The sequence below is a fragment of the Dendropsophus ebraccatus genome, chromosome 13 (genome assembly GCF_027789765.1).
Source record: "Dendropsophus ebraccatus isolate aDenEbr1 chromosome 13, aDenEbr1.pat, whole genome shotgun sequence".
Lineage (NCBI taxonomy): Eukaryota > Metazoa > Chordata > Amphibia > Anura > Hylidae > Dendropsophus > Dendropsophus ebraccatus.
In genome coordinates, this window is record NC_091466.1 from 17214208 (window position 1) to 17240842 (window position 26635).

The following is a 26635-nucleotide window of genomic DNA, read 5'->3' on the forward strand; positions in this document are numbered from 1 at the left end:
AGAGGCAGTCTGAGGAGAAATGGGGGGCATAGAGGCAGTCTGAGGAGAAATGGGGGCATAGAGGCAGTCTGAGGAGAAATGGGGGGCATAGAGGCAGTCTGAGGAGAAATGGGGGGCATAGAGGCAGTCTGAGGAGACTTGGGGGGTGTAGAGGCAGTCTGAGGAGAAATTGGGGCATAGAGGCAGTCTGAGGAGAAATGGGGGGCATAGAGGCAGTCTGAGGAGAAATGGGGGGCATAGAGGCAGTCTGAGGAGAAAGGGGGGGCAGAGAGGCAGTCTAAGGAGAAATAGGGGGCATAGAGGCAGTCTGAGGAGAAATGGCGGGCAGAGAGGCAATCTGAGGAGAAATAGGGGGCAAAGAGGCAGTCTGAGGAGAAAATGGGGGGCAAAGAGGCAGTCTGAGGAGAAAATGGGGGGCAAAGAGGCAGTCTGAAGAGAAAATGGGGGGGCAAAGAGGCAGTCTGAAGAGAAAATGGGGGGCAAAGAGGCAGTCTGAAGAGAAAATGGGGGGCATAGAGGCAGTCTGAGGAGAAAATAGGGGGCATAGAGGCAGTCTGAGGAGAATTGGGGTGGCATAGAGGCTGCCTGAGGAGACTTGGGGGGCATAGTGGCAGTCAGAGGTGAAAGGGAGGCATAGAGGCAGTCTGAGGAGAAAATGGGGGGCATAGAGGCAGTCTAAGGAGAAGTAGGGGCAAAGAGGCAGTCTGAGGAGAAAATGGGCATAGAGGGAGTCTGAGGAAAAATAGGGGGCAAAGAGGCAGTCTGAGGAGAAAGGGGGGCAGAGAGGCAGTCTGAGGAGAAAATAGGGGGCATAGAGGCAGTCTGAGGAGAAATAGGGGACATAGAGGCAGTCTGAGGAGAATTGGGGGGCATAGAGGCAGTCTGAGGAATATTGGGGGGCTATACCCGTCATGCGGTTTTAAGGGTGATCAGAGAGGCCTCCCGGCGTGAGTCCTCTCTGCAGCCTGCGGTCCCCGTTTGCTATGTGCAGCCTGGGACCGCGGGTATTAGCCGGCACGGGCCGATCGCCGCTGCCGGCTAATTAACTATTCAAATGCAGCTGTCAAAGCTGACAGCTGCATTTGAATAGTGGTGGTGCCCCCTGTCCCTGGTGTCTAGTGGAGGATCCCCCCCCCCCCATGATGCGATCGTGGAGGGGTGATCCCTTGTACTGAGCCTGGCGGGGCTCAGTGTCGGAATGACGCTAATCCCGGCTCGGCATTCTATGTATGTGGTCTGCAGCAGACCATTATAATAGAGCACCAATCTGATGGATTATTGCTCTATGGGGGATCAGTGCTCCTCATCCACTACTAGTACTTGTACTCCTCATCCACTACTAGTACTTGTATCTCTCATCCACTACTAGTACTTGTATCTCTCATCCACTACTAGTACTTGTCCTCCCTCTCCTCACTGTCCACTACTAGTACTTGTACCCCTCATCCACTAATCTCCTTCTTCTCCACTACTAGTACTTGTTTTCCCTTTCCTCATTCTTCACTAGTAGTACTTGTTCTCTCTCTCCTCCTCCGCTACTAGTACTTGTTTCCCCCTCTCCTCATCCTCCGCTACTAGTACTTGTCCCCCCTCTCCTCCTCCTCTACTACTAGTACTTGTTTTCCCTCTCCTCCTCCTTCGCTACTAGTACTTGTTTCCCCCTCTCCTCCTCCTCTACTAGTACTTGTTTCCCTCTCTCTTCCTCCTCTGCTACTAGTACTTGTTTCCCCTCTCCTCCTCCGCTACTAGTACTTGTTCCCTTCTCTCCTCCTCCTCCCCTACTAGTACTTGTTCCCCCTCTCCTCCTCTTCCGCTACTAGTACTTGTTTCCCCCTCTCCTCCTCCTCTGCTACTAGTACTTGTTCCCCCTCTCCTCCTCCTTCGCTACTAGTACTTGTTTCCTCTCTCCTCCTTCTCTACTAGTACTTGTTTTCCCTCTCCTCCTCCACTACTAGTACTTGTTTCCTCTCTCCTCCTCCTCTACTAGTACTTGTTTTCCCTCTCCTCCTCCTCTACTAGTACTTGTTTCCCTCTCTCCTCCTCCTCTGCTACTAGTACTTGTTTCCTCTCTCCTCCTCCTCTACTAGTACTTGTTTTCCCTCTCCTCCTCCTCTACTAGTACTTGTTTCCTCTCTCCTCCTCCTCTACTAGTACTTGTTTCCCTCTCTCCTCCTCCTCTGCTACTAGTACTTGTTTCCCCCTCTCCTCCTCCTCTGCTACTAGTACTTGTTTCCCCTCTCCTCCTCCTCATTCTCCACTACTAATACGTGTTCCCCCTCTCCTCCTCCTTTGCTACTAGTACTTGTTTCCCCTCTCCTCCTCCTGTACTAGTTCTTGTTTCCCCCTCTCCTCCTCTGCTACTAGTACTTGTTTCCCCCTCTCCTCCTCCTCTGCTACTAGTACTTGTTCTCCCTCTTCTCCTCCTCCGCTACTAGTACTTGTTTCCCCCTTGCCTCCTCCTCTGCTACTAGTACTTGTTCCCCCTCTCCTTCTTCTCCCTTACTAGTACGTGTTTCCCCCTCTCCTCCTCCTCCCCTACTAGTACGTGTTTCCCCCTCTCCTCCTCCTCTGCTACTAGTACTTGTTCCCCCTCTCCTCCTTCTCTGCTACTAGTACTTGTTCCCCCTCTCCTCCTCCTCCCCTACTAGTACATGGTTCCCCCTCTCCTCCTCCTCTGCTACTAGTACTTGTTTCCCTCTCTCCTCCTCCTCTGCTACTAGTACGTGTTTCCCCCTCTCCTCCTCTTCTGCTACTAGTACTTGTTTCCCCCTCTCTTCCTCCTCCGCTACTAGTACTTATTCCCCCTCTCCTCCTCCGCTACTAGTACTTGTTCCCCCTCTCCTCCTCCGCTACTAGTACTTGTTCCCCCTCTCCTCCTCCGCTACTAGTACTTGTCCCCCTCTCCTCCTCCGCTACTAGTAATTGTCCCCCTCTCCTCCTCCGCTACTAGTACTTGTTCCCCCTCTCCTCCTCCGCTACTAGTACTTGTTCCCCCTCTCCTCCTCTGCTACTAGTACTTGTTTCCCCCTCTCCTCCTCCTCCCCTACTAGTACGTGTTTCCCCCTCTCCTCCTCTGCTACTAGTACTTGTTCCCCCTCTCCTCCTCCTCCCCTACTAGTACGTGTTTCCCTCTTTCCTCCTCCTCTGCTACTAGTACTTGTTTCCCTCTCTCCTCCTCTGCTACTAGTACGTGTTTCCCCCTCTCCTCCTCTTCCGCTACTAGTACTTGTTTCCCCCTCTCCTCCTCTTCCGCTACTAGTACTTGTTTCCCCCTCTCCTCCTCTTCCGCTACTAGTACTTGTTCCCCCTCTCCTCCTCCGCTACTAGTACTTGTTCCCCCTCTCCTCCTCCGCTACTAGTACTTGTTCCCCCTCTCCTCCTCCGCTACTAGTACTTGTTCCCCCTCTCCTCCTCCGCTACTAGTACTTGTTCCCCCTCTCCTCCTCCGCTACTAGTACTTGTTTCCCCCTCTCCTCCTCCGCTACTAGTACTTGTTCCCCCTCTCCTCCTCCGCTACTAGTACTTGTTTCCCCCTCTCCTCCTCCGCTACTAGTACTTGTCCCCCTCTCCTCCTCCGCTACTAGTACTTGTTCCCCCTCTCCTCCTCCTCCGCTACTAGTACTTGTTCCCCCTCTCCTCCTCCGCTACTAGTACTTGTTCCCCCTCTCCTCCTCCGCTACTAGTACTTGTTCCCCCTCTCCTCCTCCTCCGCTACTAGTACTTGTTCCCCCTCTCCTCCTCCGCTACTAGTACTTGTTTCCCCTCTCCTCCTTCACGTTTCTTCTCGCTCCTGTGTGGGTATTTCATGTAATTGTAATGGATTTATTATATAAATAAAAATAAAATATGTTTAACCTTATGTGGTTTTATTGTGTATATTCTCTTTTCTCATTTGCTTTGATGTGATATAGTGACACAGGACCATAACACTATTAGGCTGGGTTCACACTACGTATATTTCAGTCAGTATATTTCAGTCAGTATTGCAACCAAAACCAGGAGTGGATTGAAAACACAGAAAGGCTCTGTTCACACAATGTTGAAATGTTGAAATTGAGTGGATGGCCGCCATATAACAGTAAATAACGGCCATTATTTCAATATAACAGCCGTTGTTCTAAAATAACAGCAAATATTTGCCATTAAATGGCGGCCATCCACTCAATTACACCATTGTGTGAACAGAGCCTTTCTGTGTTTTTAATCCACTCCTGGTTTTGGTTGCAATACTGACTGAAATATACATATACTGACTGAAATATACGTAGTGTGAACGCAGCCTTAGGGTACGTGCACACTACAGAATTTCCACAGAGACTTCAAGTGGATTCCGCCGAGTGGTCTCCTCTTGAAGTTCCACCCATTCCTTAGGGCCCTATTCCACTGGACGATTATCGTTTGCATAATCGTTAACAGTTAACGATCTCAAACGACCGCTATTGCGAAAGACCTGAAAACATTCACTCATTTCCATGGAATGATAATCGTTACTTATGATCATAATTGTGATCGTTTTCTCTTCGCTATTTCTTCGCTATTGCCTTCGTATCTATTGCGAACGTCCGAACGATGTCTTATTCAATGCGAACGTTTTGCGAACAAGCAAAGATAAAAATAGGTCCAGGTCTTATAAAGCGATCAACGATTTTTTGTTCGGTCGTTAATCGTTAACTGCATTTCAACCGAACGATTATTGTTTAGATTCGAACGATTTAACGATAATCTGAACGATAATCGTCCGGTGGAATAGGGCCCTTAGACTCAATGATATTTGCAGACGGATTCCACCATCCACCCAATGAATTGACTTGTCAATTCTTTTTGCAGACGGCAGAATCCACCAGCAAATATCATTGAGTCTATTAAACAAGCAGGACTTCAAGCGGAGGCCGCCTTGCGGAATCTACTTGAGGTCTCCCCTTGGATTCCACAGTGTGCACATACCCTCAATAAAGGATGTAACATAGGATAAGCGGTTAACGTACACAAGGTTCCATAAAATTTTTAAAAAATACATTGAGGAAGTAAATGACAGACCTGTGCATATGGAGAGAGGACCCTGCCCGCGAGGACTTACAAGGATCGTGGTAAGGGGCAGCTGGTCACAGTGCAGGAAGGTGGCAGCAAGGATATTGAAGGTTGTGATGGGTGACAGACTGGTGTGCTGGGGGTAGTAGGTTCCAGAGTATGGGGGAAGCTTGAGAGAAATCATGGAAGCAGAAGTGGTTGGACTGATGAGTATGTAATTGTAGGGAGAAATTTATCAAGACTGTCGTACAAGTATGCCGCTTTTACTTATAGCCCCGTCCCCATGCACTCTGCCGGATTAAAGGAGAAGTCCAGTGAAAATTTTTATTTAAGTATTGTATTTCCCCCAAAAATTTATACAAATCCCCAATATACACTTATTACGGGAAATGCTTATAAAGTGCTTTTCTCCCTGCACTTACTACTGCATCAAGGCTTCACTTCCTGGATAACATGGTGATGTCACTTCCTGGATAACATGGGGATGTCACTTCCTGGATAACATGGTGATGTCACGACCCGACTCCCAGAGCTGTGCAGACTGTGGCTGCTGGAGAGGATGATGGCGGAGGAATGCTCAGTGTCCCTCCAGTGTCCCCCTGCCATCATCCTCTCCATCTGCCACAGCCCGCACAAAAAAATGTTGCTGGACTTCTCCTTTAACTAAGAGGCAGAGTGAAGTGCCTAGCCAAGTGCTTCTCCTGACTTGTACTAGCAAGCATAAGGGGTCTGGACTCCGTAAGGGGTTTAGGTTTGTTACTATATGGGCCTGTTCACACTACGGAAATACGGAAAACAGGCGGAAATTCAGAGCGGAATCACCGCAGCAGGCTCTGCTCGGAATGCCACCTGCCTCAGTGTCTTATTGTTATGTATAGGGCGCCTCCGCTCTTTGTGGGTCTCTGCTCAAAGACTTGGCATGTCAATTCTTTCAGCGGAGGCGCCCTATACTTTACATTGAGACACTGAGGCAGGCAGGGATTCCTCTCGGAATTTCCATCTGTTTTCCGCAGTGTGAACGAGCCCTAATTTGCTGCAATATTTTGTCAGCAGCTGGAGGGTGGGGGAGGGGTGTGGCAAGAATACTATTCTCCTGCATATTAGGAGAACGGCTGTACAGAATGATGTAAGTAATACACCGATCTGTTTAGCATTTCTGTCACTAGTTTATGCTGCACTCATTTAAGGCGGAATAAACCTAGTGACAGATTCCCTTTAAGAAGCATGGTAACTAGCTATGTCAGTCGTCTAGATCCCATCATCCCTAAGGGGTATAACACAAGGGAAAAGTCACACTAAATAGTTATTACTATGTGATCGGCCACATCCCATCCCTCCTATGGTCTTCACTCTCATCACTGTATAGGATATCACATTATGGAGTGTTTAGCACTGGACCACTAGGGGGCAGTGTGGTCCTTCCCAGTGATAGTAAATAGCTGCTGTATAGTTAGCTACCCGCCATCACTGATTAGCATCGGATTATTATGTGGAGTAGTACATAGGCAATTCATTTAGAGCAGGCTAAATATTACGTGTTCTGGACTCGACCACTAGGGGGCAGAGTGATCCCACTTAGTCATAGTAAATAGCGGCTGTTGCTGCGGAGACGGCTATATCCAGCTACTGGTCAGGAGCAGGTTCCCATCCCTGATAGTATATAGTCACAACCCCGCTATAAATAATTACGGTCAGGAGAACGACATTATATTATACATTGTATACGCAGTGCTGGAGCGATTGACGGCTCCTGTTCACTGCGCGCGCGCCAGACACCTGTTGCTACGCATGCACTAGATGCCAGCTCCGAGCACCGCGCATGCGCCACGTCCCCTTGCCCCGGCTTTCCTCTAACTCTTGGCGCATGCGCGGTGAGTGTGTGTGAAGTCTGGGAGCCTCCCGCGTCACTGCCCTGACTCCCGGTACCGATACTGAGCCCGGAGTGTCCGGGGAGGAGGCCGGCGGAGCGAAGCTAGGCCCGAGGTGAGTGACAGCAGAGCTGGTGAGCAGGCGGGCTGCCGGTGACAGCCGCAAGTGCCACTACTTCTTCCTGAAGGGAGTTATGGCAGGGCTTGCTGCGACTTGTGGTCCGCCTGTGAGTGGAGCGGGTGCGGGGTGCGGGGTCACCTCCTGGCAGCTGGGGGCGGCCTGGTATGTGCTGCTATATAGAGGAGGGAGTGGGCAGTGTGAGCGACGGCTCAGCGACAATATGGGCAGCCTTGTGATCTGTGCGACATTTCCCTCATAGTATAAATCAGAGGGACCCCCAACCTGTGGCTGTCCAGCAGCGGGAGAACTACAACTGCCAGCATAGCCTGCAGCAGCGGGAGAACTACAACTGCCAGCATAGCCTGCAGCAGCGGGAGAACTACAACCCCCAGCATAGCCTGCAGCAGCGGGAGAACTACAACCCCCAGCATAGCCTGCAGCAGCGGGAGAACTACAACCCCCAGCATAGCCTGCAGCAGCTGGAGAACTACAACTGCCAGCATAGGCTGCAGCAGCGGGAGAACTACAACCCCCAGCATAGCCTGCAGCAGCAGTAGCTGGAGAACTACAACTGCCAGCATAGCCTGCAGCAGCTGGACAACTACAACTGCCAGCATAGCCTGCAGCAGCTGGAGAACTACAACTGCCAGCATAGCCTGCAGCAGCTGCTGGAGAACTACAACTCCCAGCATAGCCTGCAGTAGCTGGAGAACTACAACTGCCAGCATAGCCTGCAGCAGCTGGAGAACTACAACTGCCAGCATAGCCTGCAGCAGCTGCTGGAGAACTACAACTCCCAGCATAGCCTGCAGCAGCTGGAGAACTACAACTCCCAGCATAGTCTGCAGCAGCTGGTGAACTACAACTCCCAGCATAGCCTGCAGCAGCAGCTGGAGAACTATAACTGCCAGCATAGCCTGCAGTAGCTGGAGAACTACAACTCCCAGCATAGCCTGCAGCAGCAATAGCTGGAGAACTACAACTCAGCATAGCCTGCAGCAGCAGTAGCTGGAGAACTACAACTCCCAGCATAGCCTGCAGCAGCTGCTGGAGAACTACAACTCCCAACATAGCCTGCAGCAGCTGGAGAACTACAGGTTGTAGAGGAGTGCCCGCTCCCTCCCCATGGGCAGCAGTCCTCAGCTCCTAGTATGTGCTGTAGGGGGCACAATGTGGCATCACCACTTCACCCATAGCTTCTGTAGGGGGCGCCCTGTGCACAATGTGGCATCACCGCTCCATCCCCAGCGCCTGGTGTATGCTGTAGGGGGCGCCCTGTGCACAATGTGGCATCACCGCTCCATCCCCAGCGCCTGGTGTATGCTGTAGGGGGCGCCCTGTGCACAATGTGGCATCACCGCTCCATCCAGCTGTCACTGGAGCAGGCTGTCAGCTGCCATGGGGGCAGTCTCCTAAAGGGTTAAGTCCTACAGTGGTGACCCCGGTCATGTGACCCCTGGTGGCACCCACAGCTCCCTATATATCACCGCTCCCTCTGCTGTATACAGGGAGGTGTAACATGAGCGTCCTGCAGGGCTGTGCGAGGTGAGAGAGGGAGATCCCAGGGAGCAGGATGTGACATTCTATCCACTGACATGTCTATAGCTGTATGTATCTACTGTGTCTGTGTGTATATATATATTATATATACTGTATCCACTGACATGTCTATAGCTGTATGTATCTACTGTGTCTGTGTGTGTGTATATATATATTATATATATACTGTATCCACTGACATGTCTATAGCTGTATGTATCTACTGTGTCTGTGTGTATATATATATTATATATACTGTATCTGCTAACGCGTCTATAGCTGTATGTATGAATGTACTGTGTGTGTATGTATGTGTATATATAAATAAATAAATATATATATGTATGTGTGTAAAATATGCAACACTATCTCTGTGCAGTATCCACATTTGTAACATTTGTCTGTATGCTGTATGTACATCTATTTATGTGTTTACAATATATACCAGTATTTATGTATATCTGTGTGTGTGTGTGTGTATATATATATATATATATATATATATATATATACACATACACACACACACACACACACACACAGTATTTCCTTTTGTCTATAAGCAGTATTATGTGACATGTATGTGTATTTGTATGCAGTGTGTATCTGCGTCTATATGTATGCAGTATATAGGTTTATATGCATTATTATAGCTATGTATGCTGTATGTCCATCCATATGCAGTATTCTCTATATGTATGACTATCTGTATGCCGTATTATATCTATGTATACCTTATGTTCTTCAGTCCTGTATGTGTGAGGTATGTGCATGTAGTATTATATCTATGTATGCGTTATATTGTTCAGTCTATATATGTGTGCTGTATGTACGTTGGCGTGTGTATATACAGTGGTACCTTGGTTTAAGAGCGTTTTGGTTTAAGAGCTCACAGTTTTTCAAAATTGTGACTTGGTTTAAGAGCATTGCTTTGGTTTAAGAGCTCCCTGTCCTGGGTGGGAGCGCGAGTGGGGTAGGGGTATGGTCTTCATAGCGGGGTCTACAGCACTGTACTCTGACCAAGGAAGTCTCCCTCACCTTCCAAATCATAGCAGATCCACTTCGGGCTGGGGCTTACATAAGGGGACAGGACTGTGGAGGTAATCTCTCCATAGCTGTAACCCCTCTCTCCCCGGACAGAGAGTGCTGCTATACTGTGCCCACATCTGTCCTGCTCATTCCTTCCTGCTCCCTGCAGTCTCTGTCCGCCCTTGTGTTTCCCATCCTCTCCATTACTGTACAGTAACTTATAATATCACAGATTCTGCTGTTTCTCATTGTTTGTTTCATCTGTTCTACATGTTATTCAGAATAATAAATCATTATTTTTGGGGTGTGGAACCAATTGTCTGCATTTCTATAATTTCTTATGGGAAAATTTACTTTGGTTTAAGAGTGGATTTGGATTACAAGCACCGTCCCGGAACCAATTATGCTCGTAATCCAAGGCACCACTGTGTGTATATATATATATATATATATATATATAATAGATAATGTGTGTGTGTGCTATATGTATATGTATGCTGTATGTACATTGGTGTGTGTGTGTGTGTGTATATATATATATATATATATATATATATATGTGCTGTATGTATCTATATGTGCTCAGTGTACGTCTGTATCTATATATAAGCTTTGGGACATGTTGTGTCTGTGCCCTGCATGTTATACTGTAGTACAGTTACCCTCTGGGGATGACTCTGGTATATGCATATATTTCTGGTTGCGTACTATGTCCAGCATTGCAGTCGCCGTCAGTGATGCATGATGGGAGTTGTAGTTATGAATCAGCTGGAGGGGGCGCTGGTCTAGTCACACTGTTAATGAATGGGATGACACATCCTCAGGCTGTGGCTCCTGTTACACAGACCCCTGCATGGATGTAGCAGATTGGGGCCTGTGTTATGAGGCTTTTACCCGGCTCAGTGGTTGTGTGGTCAGGGCAGGATGTGTAATCCCTGGATCTCCTCACTCACATCATTGTTGGCCGTACATCCCCCTCTGGTCGATGTGTGGCCGACCAGTGATGATATTTATGGCGGTATGACCCCATTGGTCAGATGGTGATTGATATATTGGTGATTGGTATTGGCCTGTCTAGGCTTCCATCTCTCTGCAGCTTCCCGGACATGCGGTGATCCGGCTTTATTACTAGAAATTAGCAGCCACAGATTACCATATGATTACACTACCTAGAAGATACATATATTACCTGCTATACTACTTATACTGCCCGTGCCACAGGTTCCTGTACGTTACCCAAAGGTCGGCCTAACTAGAACAACATATCAGTATCCTATACAGTAATGACAATACTACCAGCCACACGGATGACTGGGGGCCAGTAATATAATAGAGGGCTCCTGTATTAGGGAAATAGGGAAGGCCTCACTTTTCAGGTCAATGTCATTGCCTAGAGGTGACCAGTATGTACACTGTAACCAGTAGCAGCCTATGCTTACACAGTTGTGTTGACCATCTTTAGGGAAGTATTATGGGTTGTCGGAGCTGCTTTGTAATACACTGTATATAGTAGAGCCGACTCTCCCCGTAAGGCTAGGGTCACATTTGGGTTGGAGGCTCAGTTGCAGAATCTGTTCTAATAACAGATAAAATACAGTAGGATGATGGATACCAGGCAGAAAACCGGAACAGGGTCAAGCTAAGAGGCCTAGTGGGGCATCGCCATTTCTAGAACCTTCTTTACCATATACCCCTGGATACTTGCTCTGCCATTACGCAGTTTTACCTCTAGGTGTCTCTCTACAGTACATAAGATACAATATGCTTTGCTTTTTACATGGGCGGAGAGAAAACGGTATCATAGAACCGTAATAAAGTGCTGGAGTTGGCGTTCATGTCCGACCGCTTAGAGTCTGCTGAGAGACCACGTAGTGGGACGCTGCAGTTTCTTCCTAACCCTCTGTTAAACACTATGAGGTATTCAGCCGCTGGTTTGATGTGACGAGGTATTCAGCCGCTGGTTTGATGTGACGAGGTATTCAGCCGCTGGTTTGATGTGACGAGGTATTCAGCCGCTGGTTTGATGTGACGAGGTATTCAGCCGCTGGTTTGATGTGACGAGATATTCAGCCGCTGGTTTGATGTGGCGAGGTATTCAGCCTCTGGTTTGATGTGACGAGGTATTCAGCTGCTGGTTTGATGTGACGAGGTATTCAGCCTCTGGTTTGATGTGACGAGATATTCAGCCTCTGGTTTGATGTGACGAGGTATTCAGCCTCTGGTTTGATGTGATGAGGTATTCAGCCGCTGGTTTGATGTGACGAGGTATTCAGCCTCTGGTTTGATGTGACGAGGTATTCAGCCGCTGGTTTGATGTGACGAGGTATTCAGCCTCTGGTTTGATGTGACGAGGTATTCAGCCGCTGGTTTGATGTGACGAGATATTCAGCCTCTGGTTTGATGTGACGAGGTATTCAGCCTCTGGTTTGATGTGATGAGGTATTCAGCCGCTGGTTTGATGTGACGAGGTATTCAGCCTCTGGTTTGATGTGACGAGGTATTCAGCCGCTGGTTTGATGTGACGAGGTATTCAGCCTCTGGTTTGATGTGACGAGGTATTCAGCCGCTGGTTTGATGTGACGAGGTATTCAGCCTCTGGTTTGATGTGACGAGGTATTCAGCCGCTGGTTTGATGTGACGAGATATTCAGCCTCTGGTTTGATGTGACGAGGTATTCAGCCTCTGGTTTGATGTGACGAGGTATTCAGCCGCTGGTTTGATGTGACGAGGTATTCAGCCTCTGGTTTGATGTGACGAGGTATTCAGCCGCTGGTTTGATGTGACGAGGTATTCAGCCTCTGGTTTGATGTGACGAGGTATTCAGCCGCTGGTTTGATGTGACGAGATATTCAGCCTCTGGTTTGATGTGACGAGGTATTCAGCCTCTGGTTTGATGTGACGAGGTATTCAGCCGCTGGTTTGATGTGACGAGGTATTCAGCCGCTGGTTTGATGTGACGAGGTATTCAGCCGCTGGTTTGATGTGACGAGGTATTCAGCCGCTGGTTTGATGTGACGAGGTATTCAGCCGCTGGTTTGATGTGACGAGATATTCAGCCGCTGGTTTGATGTGACGAGGTATTCAGCCTCTGGTTTGGTGTGACGAGGTATTCAGCCTCTGGTTTGATGTGACGAGGTATCCGCACTTCCAGTGAAGGTCATTTACCAGCTGTCACAATGGGCACAGGAGATGGTTGAGGTGGTGGCAGGGTGGTATTGTGCCATCTTATTAGTTGTATTATTAGGGAACGTTCCTCCTTCTTCCCATTATTGTATGCCTAAACAGTCAGTGATTAAGTCTGGAGGCGACTCCCTACGCCAATAAAAGCTGTGTGCTAAGACCTTGTTTAGGAGACATATCTAAGATTCCTTCCTTGGAGTTTGTCGGTTCCTATCTTGGCTATAAATCTTCCCATCCGGGGCTCTTTGCCAGTGACCCTTCCTTGCCAAGGCCCAAACTCACCAGAGTCCTCGGCGTCGTTGTCACTTTATGCAGTGCACGGGGCGGCGCACACACCTGTGTATCCAACACCAGCGTGCCGGGACCTGTACACACTATCTGCATTCATTACCAAGGCACCTCTCATTGCATAAGACCACGTCCTGTCATACAAGTCCTCGCATTACTCACATAGGAGGCACATTCATCCTGCTGTGGATTTTTCGAGGTGGATAAAGTTTATACATTGTGATGACTCATTTCTTCCATTAGGATGTGTTCACGTATATCGCCGATTTCTTATATCCGGATGTTTTCTAACAAGCAAATCCCATTTGCACAGTGTGCTCTGGCTGTCCAGGCATGATGGGAATTGTAGTTTTACAAGACCTGGGGGGGTCGCAGGTTCTCCATCCCTCTCCTGCATGTAGTGGTCATTTCCTCTCTAGGAAGGCGATGGCCCATTCCACCTTGGGAATCTGGTCACGTCTGATGACATCAACGCTGATGCCTGGCGTGAGATCACCTTTTATTTACATGGGCCGTCTGTGCCCCGGCCTTTGTACCGCTTTCCCAGGCTTGCCCACTAGTTGCTATAGGAACTAATGGTCTTGACCTAAGGAATGCCTGTGGAATGCTAATCCCTTTTGTAAGAAGGAGAACTCCCAGCTGGCCGCGTGATAGTGTCAGCCCCGAGCAGGCCGGCAGGAAAGGGAAATGCAGCTCCGTGATGTCCTGTGTGCATTGTTATACCTAGGAGGATGACTGGCTATACTACATCCTCATATACTGTAGGCGGAAGAAGTGCAATACATTGGGCTCCCCCTAGTAGTATGCTACTTGTAGTGTGTGTGTATATATATACCGTACATGCAGTACGACTATAGGTGGAAAGTGCATCATCCCCTAGTAGTATGCTATTCGTATATATATATATATATATATATATATATATATATATATATACACCGTACATGCAGTACGACTATAGGTGGAGAGTGCATCATCCCCTAGTAGTATGCTATTCGTAGATATATATATATATACACCGTACATGCAGTACGACTATAGGTGGAAAGTGCATCATCCCCTAGTAGTATGCTATTTGTAGTTACAGGTGGCGAGGTCAGATGACCTGGTCACCTTGTAGCTGCTGACCTCAGTCGGAGTGATGTACGGCCTAATTCAGTCTTCATGAAGTCTCAGAAAAGAGAACTCATTGACCCCTATGGGTGAAGATGTCTAGTGCACAGAGGATGCACATACAGTAAGCCACAAGGCCTTATACTATATGGCTTCAGTAGTGCAGCTCACATTCTATCCACTGTTTAGGACATAGGCCTGAAGGTGCACATGGTGTAAGTTATCCAGGATTAGAAAACTATTGCTACTTTCTTGCAGCGTTATACCTGTCCTGAGGTTATGTGTGGTATTACTCTTGAATGGAACGCACTTGCAATACCACACACAAACTGGGGACAGGGATAGTGCTGTTTTTAATAACCTCTTTAAAGACAACCAATTGGGCTGATATGGTTCCCTGGAGCGCTGTATAAAGCTCTTGCAGCAGCCGCAGCACATACCAGCAGCAGTATACCAGGGAAAAATGACTTTTTATTCCCCGCTCAGAGAAGTGACATGGCTATGTCGGGCTATGGCACACTGAGACAGGCGGGATTCTGTGGCAGAAAGTTCTGCCACGGAATTCCGCCTGTTTTACTCAGTGTGAACATACCCTTAGAAACACATGGCCACTTTCTTCCAGAGACAACACCTCTCTTGCCTCCATTTCAGGTGGATTTTGCAATTAAGCTCCATTCACTTCAATGGAACTGAGTTGCAAAACCTGCACCCAACCCGGAGACAAGAGCGGTGCCATGTCTGGAAGAAAGTGGCCATGTTTTTGTGGCGCTGAATAACCCCTTTAAGAGGTATTGCCAGAAGCCCCATAGACTTTCATTGTAATACACTTACAATGCAAAGTTATGGGGGCTTCCGCCTGTCCCATATACCGCTTGCTTTAGGATTGGAAAGGGTATCTTTCCATGTGATCCGAATGAGAGGTACCTTGTATACTAAGGGTCCATTTACACAGATTATCTGACAAAGATTTGAAGCCAAAGCCAGAAACAGACTTTAAACAGAGAACAGGTCATAAAGGAAAGCCAGAGGTTTTTCCTCATTTCAAATCCATTCCTGGCTTTGGCTTCAAACCTTTGGCAGATAATCTGTCAGATAATCTTTCTGTGTAAATAGACCTTTAGGGCCCTATTAGAGATCATCAGCTGATCGTTTCTTTATCATTGGGCATCAACCCTTGGTCTTTCCCCCACCCCTGTCTAAATGGAGCGGGGGTGAACCATGCGCCATGCTGATATATTCACTCTCTATGCATTATTGTGATTGGAAACAGTCAGCAAGCTTGTTGTGAGACACATATTTTAAAGCAATATTCTGTATATATTTTGAATATCAGAGACAATTTTTACCTAATGTAAAGTTGGTGTCTCCATTGAGCGTCCCTTTTGTATGGGGTGAGGTGTCCCTGTGTTATTGGCCGGGCCTCCACTTTCACAGGTCCCAGTGAGATATAATCGCATAAGGCGCTGAGTGATCTGGTGAATACTTCCCTTATCTTGTCAAGGGGAAAGTGATAAATGATCTGTGCCTTAAAGTCATGGTGTCCTTGTCCTGACTTCCTGGTGGCTGTATATGTGTGTGCAGGGGGCGTGCGAACAAGTGGAGCTGCAGTGTAAGTAAGGGGGGGGGTCATAGCGGACCACAATACAGGTGGGTTTCAGACTTTCCCATTTCTATTAGTTGTGGCTGCCCGGTGTGTGTGGTGTCTGCACAGTGTCAGGCTGGCGGCCGGCCTGCAGATTGGCTAGCAGCATTCTTCAGATACTTCACACATTCCACTTTATTCCTGAGAGGCTGCTTACCTTCTGTGTAGGTCCTTACACCACCTCTCCATGATGCCCTGCCTCATACTGGTGTAAGCACAGGCCAGACCCAATCTACAGCCGCAAGATTAGAGACTTCTCACACAGCGTAACATCCACCGGATTATCCCATTCACCGATTATCTGTCTGCTGGGCCCTAATCCTCTGCTCTCCAACCTCTGACCTCAAAGCCATTGTAAAACTACACATCCCAGCATGCCCTGACAGCCTACTGTGCCCCAATCCAGCCTTCTCCAGCATCTCTAGCAATTGTAAGGGCCCTCTTCCACGGGACGATTATCGTTCGCATAATCGTTAACGATAAATGATCTCAAATGACAGTTATTGCGAACGACCTGAAATCTTTCACCCATTTACACGGATCGATGATCATTACTTATGATCGTTCTTGTGGTCGTCTTGTCGCTATTGCTTTCGTTGCTACTGTGAACAACCGAACGACGTCTCATTCCATGCGAACGGTTAACGATAAAAATAGGTCCTATTAAGTGATAAACGATTTCTTGTTTGTCGTTTAATCATTAACTGCTATTCAACTGAACAATTTATTTGTTTCGAACGATTTAATGATAATCCGAGCGATAATCGTCCCGTGGAATAGGGCCCTAAGACTACAAATCCCAGCATGCCCTGAGCCTACTGGGCTCTAATCTAATGGTCTCCCATCTGGTTTTGGGGTTGGTAGTTTTGCAAAAGCTGAAGCGCGACAGCTTGCTGACCACTAAATTAGTGCACAGTAGATTGCTATTGCATGCTGGGAGTTGTAGTTTTGCAGCAGCTGGAGAGGCACAGATTGGAGACCCCGTCCCAGTTTATCATTTACCAGGCTCCCCATTGAATTGTGATTCTTTTAAAGGGGTACTCCAGAAAAGAAAAAAAATCTTTAAAACCAACTGGTGTTAGAAAGTGCCAGAAATTTGTAATTCTTTTACAAAATCTTCCGTCTTCCAGTACTGCTGTAGCTGCTGCATGTCCTGCAGGAAGTGGTGTATTGTCTGACACAGTGCTTTCTGCTGCCACCTCTGTCCATGTCAGGAACTGTCCAAAACAATAGCAAATCCTCATAGAAAACCTCTCCTGCTCTCCAGACTGGAAAGAATATACCACTTCCTGCAGGACACACAGCAGCTGATACGTACTGGAATACTGGAGAATTTTTAATAGGAATAAATTATAAATCTCTGCCACCAGTTGATTTAAAAGAACATTTTTAAATTCTGTGGAGTGGGTTTCGGTCCTTTTGGATGACGCTTTTTAATGTTAGGGCACGTGAAGGTAATGGGGCCTGGCACAGACCCATCATAGCTTTCAGCCTGCCACAGGGAGAACACAATAGGAACCTGCATACAGCTGGGTGTGGGTGTATAACATTGTGAACACATGGGTGGGCTTTCTGTGACCACTAGGGAGGTGGTAGGGGGCTACTCTGACAGCTGGATGGGTGTTGAGACGCTTAGCCTAGATTTGACTACTAGACAAGGAGCATTACTTATGGACTGGAGGGAAGGTATCATGCCGCTCTACTATGACTACTATAGTGCAGCGTGTCCTATCTAGCTGTATACATAGAGCAGAGTGCAGACTATATATCTTACAGATGCTGTGACATCTCTGCATGTTTTATACTAGCAGTGTAACATTGCTCTGGGCGATTATCTGCTTATCCCTCTATGTAAGCTTATTATGCTGCATGGCCGCCTGCATTACGCCCAGTCAGGGTGGCAATGTGCTGTCTACAGTAGCTTTATTGTGTCCCTTCAGGACTAAAGCAAAGGCCTTACAACACGAGCGGTGTCTAACCTGACTCCTACCCCAAGAGGTTTATCTATTGAGATGCATGGGTCTGACCGCCACTGTTCTGCTGGGTCTATAAAGCTTTTATTAGCAGGCGACTAATATAGTAACACTCTGTGTGGTCGGACTGCCTCCTATTCTTAACAGTATTCACTGTAATAGATGGATACAAAGGGTGCAGGGTTTGGGTCCTATTACACGGAGTGATTTTTAACGATTGATGACTAACGATGAACGATGCCAAACGAGATTGTTTATCGTTAACCTGAAATCGTTCACCACACAGAACGATGGTCGTTATTGCGATCGTTACTATGATCATTTATTCCTTCTGATCCACCAAAACCATGTGCAATTACACTGAACGACTAGTGAACTAATGCGGAACTTGAGCGAACGTATGTGGAATTATAGAGGTTCAGATCTAAATCAATGATCAACGACATACGACCGATTTTTCAATCGTTGCCTGCAATTACACAGAAAGATTATCATTTAAATTCAAACAATATAACAATTTTTGCATGATAATTGTCCCGTGTAATAGGGCCCTTACTGTAAGGATCCCTGGTGGTCTAGAGAATTGGATACATGTTAATATCCCTGGTGGGCTGGGGAAGTAATGGGGAAATATTACTTTTCCTGGTAGGCAAGGAAAGTATCCCAGCAAGTCATTAAAAGGGGTTAATGTGCAGATCCCTGGTGGTCTAGGGTAGTCAGAAGGATCATTTTGCAGTACTAAATTGTTACTTTTACTGGTAAATGCCTGAAGCCCAACTACAGTATATTCGTCTCTCGGTTCATCCATGGAATCTATGTCCGTTCTTCACTTATATGGCTCTACGACATGTCAAAAGTTGTTTTTTTTTTTATTAATGACTTTATTAATGTTTATTGTTACAATATGGGGGGGTCCTTCTTAGTCACATGTCATTTGCATATACTTGATGGAGATTAATGTGATGTTTAATACACCTGTTTTTTGTATGTTTTATTGTTAGGTAACGTCAAGCTCAGAACAATCATATTTCCTTTGTTTGCGGAACGCTACAATGGGCCAGGATATAGATGGTTCGGCGCTCATCCACGTATAAAGCCAGCGCGGGGAGCTCTCAGCAGCCATGACCACTTCCCATGTGAATGGTCATGTAACGGAAGACTCTGATAGTGAAAAGCAAAGTGCGGACCTTTCTCCAGACGAGCCGCAGAAACATCGAGAGATGGCGGTGGATTGCCCCGGGGACTTGGGCACACGGGCGATGCCCATACGGAGGAGCGCTCAACTGGAACGGATTCGACAGCAGCAGGAGGATATGAGACGTAGACGGGAAGAGGAGGGAAAGAAGCAGGACCTGGATGTTAATTCTTCCATGAGACTCAAAAAGTTGGCACAGACATTTCCTAAAACTGGAATAGATAATCCTATTTTTGATACGGATGAAGGACCTGTCTTGGAAAGTCCCGGCCGAGCTGTAAAAGTGTTAGGTAAGGATGTGGACGTTGCTTCTGTGTGATCGGTGTCCGTTTTTTCATACAAGATGATTTCATGCCTAAGGACTTTGAAGCACTTTAAATCGGAATGATTTGGGCAAATATCGCTCCATGTCATAAAGAAAACGATCATTTGAAGAGCCGATCATTGGCTGATTGTTGTCTTTCAGCAAGTTTAAAAAACATTGACCGCCGGCTGTGCATCGCTACACACTACAATAGTGATGTGCGGCGGGTGGTAAAGGAAAAAATATGCCTATACTTACCTGTCCAGGCTGTCCTGTGTCCTCCTGTTTCCTGCTGATCGCAGCTGCAGATGGAGTTTCTACACCTATCTCTGAAGCAATAGACTGCTCAGCCAATCACTGGCCACAGCGATGTCTAGTTTCGGTCAGTGATTGGCTGAGCGGCCTGTCACTTTAGAGAGTGCTTTAGAAGCTTCAGCGGCAGCTGCAATGAGAGGGGAACCGGCAGGAGGGCACGCAGGAGCCTGGGCAGGTAAGTATAATCTTCATTTTTTTCTATATAAGCAAGGGCTTGCTTGCGCAATCATTCAGCCATGTAATAGGCTCTGTAAGAGAGCGCCGATCTAGCAGATTTTGCAGCTCTTTCCCCTTCTCTTTAATATATTTGACCTGCAGTGCTAGTGAGCTAATTGGCAGCATTGTTGCAGCGTTGTCAGTCCGACCCACTGATATTAAAGGACTTTCGGACAGACCATCAGTAGTTGTATTTTTTGATAGCAATGGGAATTTCAGGAGGTAAAAATGCCCTGCAAATACTTAGAAGAATTTTGGATGTAAGAACATGATAAAAGGAGGAGACAATAGTCCTGATTTACGACGTCTCATAGAAACTAGTCGCCTGCTGTGTTATTGTGCCCCCCGCGCTCTTTGTGTTCATTGTGCCGGAGCGCTTATTTAGTGGCTCACAAGTAATAGGTGTCATACGTCATAGGGAGCCTCTGTTGGCTGTAAGGAACTCCCCATTGTGTCCAGTGTTTTTAGGCTTGTTGTTATGATCCATGTTGGGTCTAAGACCTTCCCATCCCAGTATTGCTGGTCACAACTGGATGGGAGGAACACAGTTTGTGTCACAGAAAGCTTCATTTTGGTAATTTCTTAACGTATACCCAAGCTTTCAGCTGAATTTATGTCAAAGGTTTGGACTGGTGGGGTTCTAGGTGCTGAGGCCCCCACTGATAGAGCTAGAACGGAGGGAGAGAAGCGCTTGGCTCAGCAGCGTGCCCATTCATTTCTAAGTCTGTACACTCTTTCCAAGCAGAAACAAAGACACACGTTAATTAGCTGAGCGCTACTACACCTTCTAGCGGATAAATAAGTACATTTAGGGTGCCTTCACACCTACCGGATCCGCAGCGGATCTCACTTCTGCGGATTCGAAGCGAGAACCGCCGCGGATCCGGTACCATTAACCCCTATAATAGCACATACTCGCAGCGGGATTGACATCCCGCTGTCGATATGTGCTTTAACCCCCTGCTGTCCACAGCCCCGCTGCTGCATCCCCCATCCCCGGCCGCATCCCCCCATCCCCGGCCGCATCCTGCAGCCCGCATCCCCCCTATCCCCGGCCGCATCCTGCAGCCCGCGTCCCCCCCATCCCCGGCCGCACCCTGCAGCCTGCCGCCGAGAGCATACATTACCTGCTCGGCGGCGCGGCTGCAGTGAGGCTCCCGGCTCCGGTCCCGCTCAGCTGACCTCTGTGCCTGTCAATCATCCCCTCTGAGCGCGCTGACAGGCAGAGCGCAGTGACTAAATACGAGCGGGGAGCCGCCCACCATGACTACTACTTCCCCGCTCGTATCTAGTCACGAGCCGGGGAATAAAAGTCATTTTCTCCGTTATAAAGCACCTGCTGCGGCCGTGGCCGGTACGTGCCGGGGCCGCTCCAGGTGCTTTATGCAATGCTCAAGGAAACCATATCAGCCCAAACGGTCTTTGTTTCTGCTTGGAAAGAGTGTATGGACTCAGAAATGAATGGGCATGCTGCTGAGCCAAGTACTTCTCTCCCTCCGTTCTAGCCCTATCAGTGGGGGCCTTACCACCTAGCACCCCACGCTGGCGCCGTTCTATCCATGTCAAAAACTTAGTGACTGTACCACCAGGCCCAGGCTGAAGCACTGGAGGCGGCCGACCCACCCTTAGTGGGAGGAAACCCCAGCCCCTCTATGATAGGGTTCCATTGATTCTAATGGAGTCACGTCATGGAGGGGCTGGGGTTTCTTCCCACTAAGGGTGGGTCGGCCCGCCTCCAGTGCTTCAGCCTGGGCCTGGCGGTACAGTCACTTTAAAGCGAATGGACTGTGGTGCATTTGATTTAAAGTGTCGCTGTCCCCATAAAAGAAAAAAAAAAAGCTTTTGACATGATAGAGACATATGAAAAGTTTTGATCGGTCTGGGTTTGAGTGTTCACTAAGAGCGTCCCTCTCTTGTCACCTGATCAGTCGGGCTCATAATGTAAGTCTATGGAGCCTGACGGATTATGCTAGCGCAGAGCATAAGTCCTCTTCCCGCTTATTCTGATGATCTGTACAGGTCTGAACACTCCGACCTGAACCGATCAAAACGTTTGACATGTCTCTGTCGCATGTCAAATGTTTCCTATGGTGACAGTGACACGTTAAATGTATTTTTATACTTTTGGATTATCCCATCATCCTTTGATTAACATGTTATATTGCACCTGTTCTATCATAAACTATAGTAGGTTGTATAATGTCTGGCACATTGATGTTAATGGGACCTCTGAATAGAGAACACTGTGTATATTTTTTGGTCATAGAAATGTGCACTGTAGCCGAGCAGCTGAGTGCAGCTGCAATACCACACACAGCCTACTGATAAAAGTGGAGCTGTTTCTGGATTCAGGCACCACCTCACTACACAGGAAAGGCTTATTTTATAACATAGGATTTAAAGGGTAACTCAGATGAAATGTTCTCTTTCAAATCATCTGGTGTCAAAGTTTCATATAGATTTGTAAATTACTTCTATTGAAAATTCTCCAGTCTTACAGTACTTATCATCTGCTGTATGTCCTGCAGGAAGTGATGTATTCTTTCCTGTCTGACATAGTGCTCTCTACTGCCACATCTGTCCATGTCAGGAACTGTCCAGAGCAGGAAGGGTTTTCTATGGGGATTTGCTACTGGTCTGAACAGTTCCTGACATGGACAGAGGTGGCAGCAGAGAGCACTGTGTCAGACTGGATAGAATACACCACTTCCTGTAGGACATACAGCAGCTGATAAATACTGGAAGACTTGCGATTTTAAAATAGAATAAAATTTCAAATCTATATAACTTTCTGATACCAATTAATTTGAAAGAACAATAGATGTCACCAGAGTACCCTTTTAAGTGTGAACAAGGTCTTATGCCCCATTTACCCTAGTGCCGGGCTGTCAGCAGAGGATAACTCCAGGGACTGACACTCCACAGTATGGATACAGTCCTTGCACAGGACATAGTAGATCACCAGCGCCCCCTCTCTTCAGCTCACATATAGCGAAGCGGGTTATAAATCACAACATAGCGACAGATTTACAGGAGGGTGATGGGACCTTCTTCTCCACAGGCCTATTATATTACCAGCCTTGTATTCTAATTGTTTTATGACCCTGCCTGACAGAAAGTGCAGGACCCCTGTCCTCCTACCGCAAAGCATTAACCCTCTCCTCTGCCTTACCTGTGGTGTATAATAGGAAATATTAGGGAATTCTGCTCTCTCACATAGTGTTATAATGGGAAGGTGGCTGTAGACTGGTTCACAGCCAGCCGTTCCCTCCTGTTACATACTCTCTCATCTCTTGGCCGCCTCCTGGATCTCATCTTACCTCACCAGTGTACATTCAGTGTCTCCCACTCACACCGCCTCCTGACCTCGCCTGTCTCTGTTGGAGTCTCCCAGTGCTTTGTACTGTTGGCCTGGAACAGATTATAGAATCCTATAGCTTCTATACTGATGGCACATAACCTCTTGTCGGGGTGCTTTACCTCCACACCCGACTGCTCGATCACAGTTAGTGGTTTACACTCCCCCCTCGGAGTCACCTTTGACTGTTCTGCCTTTCAAGCCGCATATCCGGGCCTTTATCTCAAAAACCTCAAAAATATTCCTTAATCTGCTTTTTTCTCAACTTCGACTCAACAATTACTATCACTGTTTCAAACATGTGACACTCAATGTGATTCCTAACAGGATTGTAAATCACTTTATTTAGCACAAATGACTCCTTACCTCAAAAATACAGCACTGAAGCCTTGGCCAGTAGGTCTCACTTCCCTGTAATCTGCTGTCCACTGCCTGTCGTCTGGGCTAATCAGTCTCTAGTAACAGACATAGCAAGACAGAACACAGGAAGTGGGGATGGGCAAACCATCCCTGTGCAGGAGAGGAAGAGCGAGTAAGGGACTGAGAGAGCTGTGTACCTCCATACAATCTGCGTAGTCCATACAGCAGGGGTACTCAACAACTTTTAGTGAAGGTCCACTTACCGGGGTCTATTGTCAGGTGAAGGTCCGAGCTGAACTTCAGTAGGAAACGTGCTTTGTTACTTTTCACAAACGTTCAACTATTTACATACAGAATTGATGCTTATTAGCGGGAAAATTGGCGTTTTTTTTTCTCTCTCTCACAGCACTTTGATATTGGGTACAAAGGGGGTGACTGCCCTGGTAGTATATAGCCCCCCCTGTTGCTCCCCCAGTAGTATATAGCCCCCCTGTGAGCTCTCCCCCAGTAGTATATAGCCCCCTGTGCGCTCTCCCCCAGTAGTATGTAGCCCCCCTGTGAGGTCTCCCCCCAGTAGTATATAGCCCCCCTGTGAGCTCTCCCCCAGTAGTATATAGCCCCCTGTGCGCTCTCCCCCAGTAGTATTTAGCCCCCCTGTGAGCTCTCCCCTTATAGATGGCCCCCAGACAAAAAAACAAACAAACCACAACTCACCTAGCACCTCGTTCCCCGCTGCGGCTGTCTTCTTCTTTTCTCCTGTCCGCTCGGCCCCCGGCTGATACGCGCTCTCTGGGGATGTCCCGGGGATTACCCAGCAGAGCGCGCACCAGTGACCTCAGTGTACGCCGCTGGCCTGTACTTCCGGGAAGTGCAGGCCGGCTGCGTACACTGAGGTCACTGGTGCGCACTCTGCTGGGGAATCCCCGGGACATCCCCAGAGAGCGCGTATCAGCCGGGGGCCGGGCCGACACTGCCCCCAGCCCCACAGGCGTACTGAAATCTAAGGACAGTACGCCTATGGGGTGGGAGGCATTGCGGTGGGAAGCGGGACACATGGGGGTCGTCCCGGGACGGGGCGGTTAGGAGGTCTGACCAGGGGTCCGGACAGCTGGCCTCCGCGGTCCAGGTTCCAGGAACCTGGACCGCGGTCCGCCAGTTGAGGACCCCTGCCATACAGGGTAAAAGCCCTCCTCTCTGCATTGAAGTGTATTAGAGGAGTGGCACATCATAGTGTGAAAGAGGCCACACCTTTCTTGTGCCTCAGTGCAGAATAAAAAAGAATGTTCCCAAGATTAAAGGCACAGACAACAGAGGGGTATGTGTTACTAGTATCCCTTTATGAAGTAATGCTTCTTCAGGTGGCAGATGCACTTTAACCCAAGATGTCATCATCTGTGGCCGGGACTAATGTTTTGTCCTTCCCTGTGGCTGGGACTAAGGCGTTGTACTTTTCTGTGGCCGGGACTAATGCATCGTCCTTCTTTGTGGCCGGGGCTAAGGCGTCGTCTTTCTCTGTGGCCATACTATTACCCTTACGTCTTTTCAATCAAATTGTCTTAAGGTGACCTTAACAGGATAGAACATAAACTGTATACATATATATGACTCTCATGGGCTACAGCTTGAGATGACCGTGACTTAAACATGCTCTGGTCCAGTCATGCGGCATTTGAATACCAGTAGCTGAAGAAGTTAGATGTAGCTCCAGGGAGGCCTAGAAAACATGGATTTGGCCTATGGCTGTATCCGTGTTTTACAGGACTCCCTAGGGCTGCATCCAACTACTTCAGCCACCAGTAATCAAATGCTGAGCGACCCTGTTTCTCCAGAAATATGCCCTACCCCCTAAAATAAGCTTGATTTTGCAGCGTTTTTGGAGTAGGCTTGAAATGTAAGCCCTACTCTGAAAATAAGCCCTAGCTAGGGTATGTTCACACTGAGCAAGTGTGGCGGAACTCTCTGCCGCGGAATTCTGCCTAACTCAGTGTGACACTGTTTCTCTATGGGAGGGCTCACGCGCCGCAGCTCTCCGCTCTCCCATAGAGAAACAGTGTAATACTAAGTACAAGAAGGGAATAAGACCTAGCCCTTTTTTTGGAGAAAAAAAAAAGACCATATTCTGCTTACAAGCCCCGTAAGGGAGATGCATGGAGTGTGTGACATCCCCAAAATGCAGCACAAAAACCACAAAGGTGCCTTAGGTTATGTTCACACTAAAGAATAGGTGAGGAATTGAAGAGAAAAGTTTTCTGCTTGAAATCTCCTCAGCTCTGGCGAAATTTGAGTAGAAAGCGGAAATTATAAGCGCCATTGACTTCTATGAGATATCTCGAGCGGAATCTGCCCTAAGAATTGACAAGACTTCGGATCTGCTGAGAAACATTCCGCACTTAAAATCTGCAGTGGGAACCCCAGAGCGGAAAGCCAATTGTACACAATGGGACATTTATTGGCGGAATTTCAAGCGGAACATGCATTAAATGAAGTGAGGATTCTGCTTGAAGTTCCTCGCCTTAAAGTGCACATACCCTTATAGTGAGAAGCCTCTTTGCCAGCAAAACTCACCCTCGTATAGTGGCCCTGTTATTAAAGGGCTTGTCCACTCAACCAACTTCAGTGTTGCCCTCTGTCAGAACAAACATTAGCGCAGGTCATTTCATGCTGGCATAGAGGAGAGGTGTCAGTATAACCTCATATACCCTATATCTCCTTCCTCCAGAAAAAGAAAGATGTGGGTGGAGTTGGACAGTATTGACTTCTAGTGTTCTTCTCCTAGAGACCAAGGTGCAATAGGTTTTCCTGTACCTTCCCATGTGCCGTGCCCTTCATCACATAACACTGAGTCATAGAAAGTGAGCTGGTGCTGGAAAGCTTCCAGGCGGTAGTAACCCACCTACTAGAGAGACCATCGCTATCCATAGAGTAATTCCATAACATAGGAGCTAGAGTATTTCTCAACACACAGGGGAGCTAGCAGGGTAGATGGAATGAAGGCGAGGGGGGTAGAAATACCATCTGTAGAAGGCTTTTATCATGGCTTCCTGGTGGGTAACCCATCGGAACATCTAAACGTTCTGTATACATGGTGCAGAGCATTTCTCCACTG

The 26635-nt window shown here is 47.7% G+C and overlaps 2 protein-coding genes across 2 annotated transcripts in view; both read left to right on the forward strand.

The window, feature by feature from the left end:
* Window positions 1–26635, forward strand: part of EIF2S1 (eukaryotic translation initiation factor 2 subunit alpha) — a 465302-nt gene that overhangs the window by 377693 nt on the left and 60974 nt on the right. The window lies entirely within an intron of this gene.
* PALS1 (protein associated with LIN7 1, MAGUK p55 family member) overlaps window positions 6749–26635 on the forward strand; it is a 43821-nt gene continuing 23934 nt past the window's right edge. The window contains exons 1-2 of the mRNA XM_069950904.1: window positions 6749–7011; window positions 18783–19266. Coding sequence (XP_069807005.1) covers window positions 18903–19266 — 364 coding nt within the window. The 5' untranslated portion in view covers window positions 6749–7011; window positions 18783–18902. The remainder of the gene's footprint in view (window positions 7012–18782; window positions 19267–26635) is intronic.